General features: G+C 45.3%; 1 protein-coding gene across 1 annotated transcript; it reads right to left on the bottom strand.

Moving 5' to 3' along the window:
• Positions 1-326: 326 nt before the first annotated feature.
• On the bottom strand, positions 327-9803 carry LOC310775080 (uncharacterized protein). The gene is made up of 8 exons (XM_083635171.1): positions 9693-9803; positions 8034-8362; positions 6470-6580; positions 6207-6329; positions 4600-5071; positions 4426-4482; positions 4003-4280; positions 327-3364 (listed from the first exon to the last, which is right to left on the bottom strand). The coding sequence occupies exons 2-8, from the start codon at positions 8358-8360 to the stop codon at positions 1757-1759; spliced, it is 2976 nt and encodes a 991-aa protein (XP_083491297.1). The 5' UTR covers positions 8361-8362; positions 9693-9803; the 3' UTR covers positions 327-1756.
• Positions 9804-10393: the final 590 nt, after the last annotated feature.

The raw sequence follows: 10393 nt of genomic DNA, 5'->3' as shown, positions 1-10393 counted from the left end.
ACTTTGAACTAAAAGGTTTCTCAGCAGTATAAATTCTCATTATGCATCTTCAGTTTTTCTTCAAACTCAAACAACAAGACTTTTCTTAGTCTATTTTTTATGCATCTTCAGTTTTTCCTGTCAAGCAAACAGTTTTGCCAGAAACTCAATTGAATGGTTTCTCTCCTGTATAACTTCTCATGTGTCTCTTCAGAGACTTGTTCAACTGAACTACTTTCCACACATTGAACTTCAACAAACAAAGACGTTTCTTTGTCTACTTTTGAAAAAAAAAAAAAAAAAAAAAAGTTTTTTTTTTTTTTTTTTTTTCCCACGATATGAGATTTCATCTCAACGATACATATCGTGACGTTTTACTATCGCGAAATTTCGTGGGACGATATATTGTGACACCCCTAGTAAATACCAGTGCCCAATTCAGCCTGCCTATTTTTGATGCCTATGCGGAAATTGCATTCTTTCAAATGGCCAGTAGGGGTCGCAGTTTGTGTACCACTCCCCGGGAACATCCATTCAACTCTATGGGAAACGAGCCAACTTCTCTCTCGGTCTATGTCTTAAATAAACACTTTCCAAATTAGTTTATGGTCTGAAAAAACAATTTCAAGTCTTTTTCATGCTCTAAAGCGCTCCGTTTTCCAAATTATAGCCCCATTTCGAGGAAAAAACATTGGATAAGAACAGTAATACTTCCGACCGGTAGAGACAGCAATGTGCCGCAAGGCATCAGGTAGCAAGTAATATTTGAGCAAATTATCAGAAAATAGCGTTACTTTATGATATTTTAATAATGTTAGTAGACACACGTAACTATATAGATACCACACATCTAACGTCCATAACATGGCGGACCATTTAACATTATCTATACCGTTAGATAAAGCCTTAAGCCTTCTCTGTATTCAGACCATTCAGACCATTGGATTCAGCCCAGAAACCGGAGTACGTTATAATGTTATATAGTCACGTTATAAACAACTAACCAACGCTGGGGGTCCGTATGGAAACAGTGTTACTCGAAATGGTTAAAAGTTAAATCAATTTGGTCATTCAGTGCCGTTTTACTGAAATGTAAAGTAAGTAGCGTTAGCCGCTAGCATTAGCCAAAGTAGCTGACTACCCATAATGCATTACGGCGATAAGAGAGACAGGGCAAATTCGGAAACTCCCCCGGCAGCCGCTAGGGGCAGCCGCCCCCTCTCCTCGTACTTCCGTGTAGCATTAATCCATTCAACCAATCAAACGAAATCAAACAATATCCGGAAGTGAGCTTAATTTTGCTGTGTCAAAGTCAATGAGCTCCGTTGGTCCATATGTCAATGGTAAATACACATGCAGAGTGCCACGGTGCCTATGGTGAAAGAAGGTTAAATATGTCTGTGTTGTAAAAGATTACCAGTACTAACATGTAGGAGCCATGTACCAAAATAATTATTTTCCATCGTTTTTGTTTTCAGTGTTCACAACAAATGAATTTGGAACAGCCTTATATTTACCTCTGCCAAGGAAGTTAAGTTTTCGGTGCCGTTTGTCTGTTAGCAGGATTTCAGAAAAACTACTGGGCCGATTTTCATGAACCTTCGTGAAAGGGTGTAGCATGGGCCAAGGAAGGACCTATTACATTTTGGATCTGATCCGACTCACAACATTTGCATATCATAGCAGACTGGACTATTGGTCTTGGCGGAGGTCTGTGCTCTCTGAATGTACTTCTAGTTGGTATACATTTCAGTTACTCATGACCCTCACCAGTTCCTCATTCTGTTTTCAATGCTTTCTCTGCATGATTGAACAGTGATTCCACTCTGTCGTCCACTGTTTCCCCCGCATGTCTTGCAGCTTCATCCATATCTTCAGATGTGCCTTTATGACTGAATTTTCGCCTCCCTACCTCAGTTACCGCCGACCCAGCAGCTGCCCCTACGGCGCCCCCCAGTGCACCTCCCAAAACCACCCCAAGCACCAGACCCAGGAATGCACCCGCTATAACTACCATGGGCACCTTTTTAGCAGCGGTCCCGACCTTCTCCCACACTGAGCTCTCAGCCACCATTTTGACCCCAGCTTTGGCCCCGGATCCCACCTTCCCCCACGCGGGACTCTGGGCCACCTTCTTTGCCCCGGCTCCAATTCCAGCTCCGACCCGCATGGAACTGTCGGCCACCATTTTGGCTCCAGATTTAGCCCCAGATCCTACCTTTCCCCACATGGGACTCTGTGCCAAACTCTTGGCTCCAGAACCAACCCACATGGAACTGTCTGCTACCAATTTGGCCCCAGTTTTAGCACCTGACCCAACCTTTCCCCACACAGGACTTGCTGCCGCCATCTTTGCTCCAGATCCCACCCACGTAGAACCGTCTGCCATCATCTTGGGGACTTTGGTTTCCTTAAGCTTCTCCCACATAGCATTATCAGCCATTAATTTGGAGACCTGCCCAGCACTAGCTCCCATCTTCTCCCACATAGAACTATCAACCACCATCTTTTGGACATTCTTTGCCCCACTGCCAACAGTTCCCCACATTGGGCTAGCTGTCACCCTCTTGGCTCCTTCACCAACCCACACGGAACTATCTGCAAACAACTTGGGAACCATCTTTGCACCAGACCCAACCCTTTCCCAGATGGAACGAATCAGTGAAGGGGACATGGTGGACAGTGAAATTGGAGGAAGACTCTCGAGATTCATGGTGCTTACACTCCTCTCCGCTTCATCCCTCATTTCCTCAATCTCTTCTTCTCTCACTTCCTCTTCCTCCTCTATCAGGGGTTCCATGGAGGGATAGAGTACCCGCCGTTCAGCACCGAGCTGTCCAACTTCTTCTCGTCTTTCTTCTGCCTTTCTCCCCCTCTTCTCCTTGGCTATCTCCAGCTGTCTCTGCCTCACTTTGTCCTCCGCCTCCTGAAAAACAGGACAAGAGTAGCACTGTCCTCCTGCCTCTCTCACAGTCTGCTCCACCTTCTCCAGGAGCTGTGCCACGCTCCTCCTCTCCTCCGCGCCTCCTCCGCTCTCCATCACGTGAAACCGGTCCCCGCATCTCTCCACCAGCTTCAACAGATCCTTCCGCTGGCCAGCGATGTAGGACTCCACGCTGCTTCCCCCCGCCTTTCCGCTCTCCCTTAGATGATCGGCGTGTGTAAAGAGGACCACGGTGTGTCTCTGGATCGCGTCGGGTCCAAAAACGGCCTCCAGGGCCCCCAAGGCCTTCAGTTCGGTGTGGGAAGGCTGGTCCACGGGGACACACAGGAGGAAGGCATGGGGGCCAGGACTGGAGAGCGCAACGCAGGAGGAGATCTGAGCTCGCACCTCGTCTGGGGAACGCTCCGAATTGAACCAGTCTGGGGTGTCCACTACTGCCACCTGGGGGTGGAGGGGAGACAGAGAGAGAGAAAGTTTAAAAGTTAAAAACACATTAGACCCCCCCCCCCGCCCCCCCATCTCCCCATCCCGAAAAAAAGAAGATAAAAGGAATACATTGATAAAATATGATAAAAGGATGAAACATATACAGTGTGGAAAAACTTTCACGTGTTTCACAAGTGTGAAAGTAAGTGTTAATTCAAGGTGCTACATTTTTAGCATTTCTACATCAACAAATCGTTACAACATTAATGTTGAGACATAAGTTTAATTACATGAATGAACCGATTGCTGAGAAGACTGACAGCCTCTACTGGATTCTATACTGCATTAAATCTGTTGGATTGTTTTACAAAGGGAATATTGCTTTATGGCACAAATCAAGAAGAGGTTCTCTGTTCTTCTGGTATAACTGGAGCTACAACTTTCTGGCAATGGAACATAGTGGAATGTGTGAAATGCAGATGGGGAAAAAATCACAATCACCAAACATGTTTCTCCTCTCCCTTAAAGTGAAAGAGAAACCCGTTTGTGTGAGTCGTCTTTACCATGGTCGCATTTGTTTACGGCAATATATACACACCAAGGTATTAAAATAGATTTGACAATAACAGCAGTAACTGGACTGAAGTACTGACCCGTCTCCCTGCCGCCAGCGCCTTCTTCTTCACACACTCCTGAGTGATGGGTCTCAGGCTGTCCGGGCACGACTCAAACTCCTCCTGACCCAGGATGCTGTTGCCAGCTGCACTCTTCCCTGCTCCGGACCGCCCGAGCAGCACCAGCCGCAGCTCCGGAGAGGAGGAGGAGGATGTTGAGGAGGAGAAAGCGGAGAAGACGGGCGACGAGTGAGGGGAAGACGTGGGAGAAGCCTCAGTAGAGGATCTCTCTCCAAAGCTGTTGATTCTGTGGTGAACTGAAAGTAACAGGGTGGAATCTTGAGCTTAGGGTGAGGAACTACCAAACGTTATAGGTGTGTGTGCTGTTTAGTGACACAAAAGGAGTCAGTTCATTGTTTAAAATGGATCCCCATTAGTTGCTATCAGTGATCCATTACTTACAAGTAGTCATTTTCATGGTCGGTTTGACTTCAGATAGTTGTGAGTGTATGGCGCCATCTGCAGGAAGAAAGTAGGTATGAGCCCTACACATTCATTTTTTTCTGTTATTGTTTTCTTTTGCCGGTACAGAAAAACGAGCAGAGAACCCAGTTTCCAAACACTGTAGGCATTTACCTGCATTTAGTGTGAAACTGGAGCTGGTCTTGGGCTGGAGCGTGCTGTCACTACGGGGCTCTGGATGGGACTGTGGCTCTGGTGCTGGGGCTGAATGAAGACCGTTAGCCACTGAGGTCACAGACACTCTCCCATCCAGCTCCTCCCTCTCTTCCTCTCTCCTCCTCCTCTCCGAGGCAGCGGCGTACCTGTGTGTGTCCTCTCCGCTCCTCTGGGTCTCTGTGTCCTCTCCGTTCCTCTGGGTCTCTGTGTCCTCTCCGCTCCTCTGGGTCTCTGTGTCCTCTCCGTTCCTCTGGGTCTCTGTGTCCTCTCCGTTCCTCTGGGTCTCTGTGTTTGGGATGTGCCTCGACTCCAACTTCACTCTGTACTTTTCCCTAAGTTCTTGCGCTCTTTCTTTCACTCGTCTCTCCATCTCTCTGTCCTCGGCTATTTTCAGGTAGCACCCTCCGTTCTTCTGTACCATATTCTCTATCTATAAGAGAAACAATAATGCACTTCATTTTAGTGGGAGAAGGTCACCGAAACACATGTGTACATGTTGCATACTGTAATAGTTTAAACACACTCCTTGCTAGCAGAGCTTCGCAAGGGTAGTGAGCACACTCACCAAATAAGAATAAAAATTCAGGTGCACGGCACAAAAGTAACAGTCAAAAAACAAGGAACGCGAGCATGCGATAAATGTCCTTTCAGGGTTTTTATTCCGTCATCGAGACCATACAACGGACGTTTCAGCCAACAGGCCTTCTTCAGCGTTTTTTTTATACTGTAATAGTGTATCTACTACACATCATGTGATAAATCCCTATGTCTACCAGCTTTGGCCAAACATTTGATACGGTAAGTCAGTAAAATTGCCATTGAGGCGAGGGAGGCATTAACACCCAAACCAGTCCAGTAGAGCTGGTCAGTGCAAACGATGACTCTGGCTGCACTGGGCAGCTTCCAGGTGTGACTGTACTGTATGTTATGTATGAGAGTGAAACAGGGCGTTGCTGAGAAAAGAAAGCATGCATGCTCAGCAAAGCAAAGCTTATTTGACAAAAACACTGATATGACTCTCTCAAACACCTTAAGATCAAACTGATTTGGATTTTTTTTCCCATCACAGTGCTCAGGGTTCCCAGACCTTTTCAATGATGAAAGTACAAAATGCTCCATATGGCTTTTCAATTGTCCATGACCAAATTGTAATGAGACAGACTAAAAACCTAACCATAAACTACACTAACTTCAAGCATTAGTTTGTTTTTACACAAGGATTAATATTATTTTTAAATTTTATTTTATTATGTGTCTAGACTGTTTCAGAACGAGCCGCATACCTTTTGTGACATTTGACAGTATTCGAAAAACCTTTCTCCAGGCGTTGAAACTTTTCTAGGTGAGTTTTTTTCCCCACAGATACAAATTGCTTTACATGAAAAACAACACATCTACCTCAGTTAATTGCTTCTGGTATTTACCCAAACTGGCCCAACGTGTGAGTCAGTCCACCACCAAAATCAACACTAAGGTGAAAAAAAGAGTGACAGCGCGCTAATCACCATCCCTGAAGCTTACTTAGTCTTAGCTTAGCTTAGTCTTCCTCTGCTCCACCCTCCTACCTTCTCCAGCAGAGTGCAGACCTGCTCCCTGTCCTGCCGCCGGCGATTATTGAGGACGTGGTACCTCCCCCCGCAGCGCCGGATCAGCTCCCGGAGGCCTGGGTCCTCTTCCTGCAGGTAAGCCTGGGGAACACAGTTGGTTTGTGTCAATTCAGATTTGCCTCTCTCTCCTGCTCCTGTAACCAGTAGTTGATTTGTACAAATCTGACACGGGGAATGGCGAAGGAGTATTACGGGGGATGTCGGGAAGGACTTGGACGTACCTTCTCTGTCTGGCCCGTCAGGTAGTCCCCGCAGGTCAGCACGACCAGGGTGTGGCCCAGCACCGCCTCCCCAAACATCTCCTCCAGCTCTCCAGGTACACGGCCCTCCACCTGGGAAGAGGAGGGAAATTCATTAGAAGGAATTTACTAGCTTAAATTACTACTGGCACTCTTATCCCCTTTTGGTAATCTGTTTTTTTAATTTCTACAGGTAACCAGGGATGTTTGGGAACCAACATTATATTGTCTTTTTTATGTATTTTTCTATGAAACTGTATTTCTATATGATTGATTTTCTATTTGACCATTTGTGGTTGTTTGATGCCTATATACTTGATTGTGTACACACCTACCTGGTTAACTCCACCTGTGTCAATTATTCAACCACAACTCTGATTGGCTGTAGTAGCCACCAGCCAGAGTATTTTTGTGAATGAGATTCACTTTGTCCTTGATGCCCTGATGAAGACTATGTGTCGAAACGCGTAGGCGTGAAGCCACTTAATTAAAGGCTTTTTAAAAATTCTGCAAACAGTGTGCCTTTTTTTGGTTTTGACTCTTCACCAAGTTGAATTTACTATTAAGTCAACCATCTTTGTTTCTACTTATTTCCCTTGGATCCAATGAGCACCTGTTTTTAACACCTGCAGTCGTGAAGCAGCACTCTCTCCTCTCTACTACTGGCACTTATTCATTATAAAGAGATGTAAAAAAGAAAAGTAAATCGTATACAATTAAAGGTCCCATCTTGTGTAAAACAAAATGTCCTTGCTTGTTTGATTGTAAAGGACTTGGGCGTGCTAAACATCATGGACGTCTCAAAACACACATGGTCCCCAGATAAACACATGGTCCCCAGATAAACACATGGTCCCCAGATAAACACATGGTCCCCAGATAAACACATGGTCCCCAGATAAACACATGGTCCCCAGATAAAGCCACGCCAGCCATGTAAGGAAAAAGTGCCACCAAATGAGCCGATGTGACTTCTGTGATTTTGTGACATCACAAAGTAACACTTATTTAATTTGCCCCGGTTACAGCGCCACCCCGCCAACTGAATGTGGAAGACCGAACCTTGTTGTCTTTAGCAGATGTGTAGAATGGATAAATGTCCAGAAAACGATCAACTGCACCAAAGATGGATCTATCCCAACAGATCGTCTTATCATCTTATCTTATCTTATCAAAACAGCGCATAGTTAATGAGGGGAGAGACACATATAGAGAAGTCCTACAGAGGCTGGATTTGAGGTTTTTTAGCAAAATAATTCATAACCAGCTTGTTTTAAAGACCCATATTTTATACGGTTAAAAATAGCATATGGGAGAATTGAAACATATGGCAAGAAGGGCATTGTCTCCAATTTGAGTCTTTTTAATCAAACTTTTCCATAATTCATATTAGAAGAATGTAGTTTCAAAAACTTAAAACAAATAAAAGTACTGTTAAAATGAGTTGAGTGAAAATGAGTGAGTTGAAATGAGAGTACAGAAGAAGAGTCACGACAGAAGCAAAAACATGAGTAGAGTGGAGCGGCAGACAGACACTACAACCGACCTCTGTGAACTGGCCCACTGGCACCAGCAGCAGAAAAGCGTGGGGGCCCGGCGCTGCCAGTGCCATCGCCCGCTCTGTCTCCTTCTTCACAGTAGCCTCCACGTGGCCGCCGTCCCAGTACAACCTGGGCGCCTCCACCAGGGTCACCCTCCTGCCCTCCGAGACGCCCTGCCGCACCTGGCAGCTCCTGGACGACCCGGAGGGGGACAGCTGCAGCAGGATGGTGTCCCCTGACGCCGTCTTCCCACAGCCGATGGTCCCCAGCAGGACAAGCCGCAGCTCTGGGGGTGCGGGCCTGAAGCGCCCGCCACTCAAGTGTTCAGACATAGCTGCAGAGAGAGGAGAGCATAAGCATAAACCTCCTCATCTGTCAACATATCAATACGCTATCTTGTAAGCAGGTAGTCATTTATAAGGATTAACATGCAAGGGCGTGTTGGGAGAATGTTTGTTCACACGTGTGTGTGTGTGTGTGTGTGTGTGTGTGTGTGTGTGTGTGTGTGTGTGTGTGTGTGTGTGTGTGTGTGTGTGTTTAGCCGGAGGCTCATAATCCACAATTAAATAAAACTGGACAAACAGAATAGTTTTGGCTGGGTAGGGCTGCTTCCTAAGTGTATTCACTGATCATCTGATCTGACATCAGTCATACAAGAGAAGTGGAGCTACTGAGGAGTCAAATAAGGTTAGCAATCTGTTTGCCTATGTGTATGATTATTTTTCCGTCTGTGCCTTAGGTGGTTTCTGGTTTCACCTGTTGTTTTTTTAACTTGTGCATGAGTTCACACGGACGAAGGTAATTGATAATGGCCGTGTCCCTACTTTCACTCGTCCTTTTCCTGGTTTGCAGGAGTGCACGCTGCACCTTGCTAGTCCTGTCCAACTACATTCTACCTGACCTCTTTATTTGAGTTGATATGCACACACAGTCACAAACACATGCACCTACCAACGCACACAAAAACAGCCAGTAAACACAAGACATTGTTGCATGATGTTTAGATTAAACGATTAAACACACCATTAAAACTGACACTTAAAAACCATGTCACATTCTATGAGTTTGAGTGTCACTTAATGGTGTCATTAAAAGTGACAACTCAAACTCATGGAGACAGCAGTCCAGTAGGTACCGTGTATCTACTAGAGCAGCTAAAATGTGACATAACACTGGAAGCGGCTTGTCACACCTAGCAGCTACATATACAGATCCTTTCCAAAACAATTAGAATATCATGGAAAAGAACTGAGAAACTGAGATACGATGACAATGGAAAACTTTGCAGGTGCTTTGAGTTAATTAGATGATTCGAGGGTGACACGTTCATTCTCTGAAATAACTGAGAAGGAACTGCTGATTTTCTTCACACTATTCTAATTTCTTTAAATACTGTTTTGGGGGTTTTCTGGAGCTGTAGGCCAAAATTATGAAAAATGAAACAAATAAAGGCTAGACATATTTCACTTTGTGTGTAATGAATCTATAATCTATGAAAGTTTCACTTTTTGAAATTAATTATGGGAAAAAACGTCAGTAATGTAGGTAACGTTAAAGTAGTGAAGTCAAGAAGCCTTGCAGTTTGCTGTTCTAAACATCCCATACTCCAATATAAACGTAACCACAGCATTAGCATAGCCAACCCATATAAAGCATACACTTACTGTGTGAGAGCTTTGTGTGGTTGTACCGTCCTCTCGGTTTGTTCTGTTTCGCTTACTGGCATTGAGTTGTAAATCTCGTGCAGAAAACCTCCTTCCTTCAGTATACTTGGCTGCTGAAAAAAGTGTCCGACTCCAAGAACCTATCTAACCTGCCCTTACAGGTGTGTCTCAGTCTCAGAGAGCCACATGTCCAGCCACTCCCCTCTATCGTACAATACGCAATATGTTCCTTTTGTCTGCAAGCTGCTGAGCATTCCACGATGGGGTGGAGGAGACATATCCCGGGGACACGAGTGAATCATTCCACCTCAGTGGTTCATACCCACACCCGTGTGGTGGCATTGATGCCTGTCAATGTCAGGTTGATCTGAAGGGTTAATAGTTGCCATGGTTATTACCTGGTGGCAACATAATGCATATAGGTATTTAGACGGGCGACGCTGCTGAAGACAACAATGCCACGTACAGTCAGGACTGAGGGGCATCACGCATCACACACACACACACACACATCACAAATTGATTTACAACCGAGGCATGAATCACATTCCGACAGGCCTTGACAAAATTGACTTGAAGATATTCCAACTAGATATCAAGCCTTAGCTTAGCTTCAAGCTTATTATGACCTATACCTACCTACCCCCCCCCCCCCCCGCCCCCATGTCACGTCAAAGGACTTTTACTTTGCACTTTATATA

This window comes from Poromitra crassiceps (assembly GCF_964638095.1).
Source record: "Poromitra crassiceps genome assembly, chromosome: 4".
Classification (NCBI taxonomy): domain Eukaryota; kingdom Metazoa; phylum Chordata; class Actinopteri; order Beryciformes; family Melamphaidae; genus Poromitra; species Poromitra crassiceps.
This window is presented reverse-complemented; position numbering and strand designations above follow the sequence as displayed.

Coding starts and splice junctions, on each gene's coding strand:
- LOC310775080 (XM_083635171.1), bottom strand. CDS start 8,360: ATGTCTGAACACTTGAGTGGCGGGCGCTTCAGGCCCGCACCCCCAGAG. Junction 6,330..6,469: donor TGACGGGCCAGACAGAGAAG/GTACGTCCAAGT, acceptor TGTGTTCCCCAG/GCTTACCTGCAGGAAGAGGA. Junction 3,365..4,002: donor CGCTGGCGGCAGGGAGACGG/GTCAGTACTTCA, acceptor CTCCACCCCCAG/GTGGCAGTAGTGGACACCCC.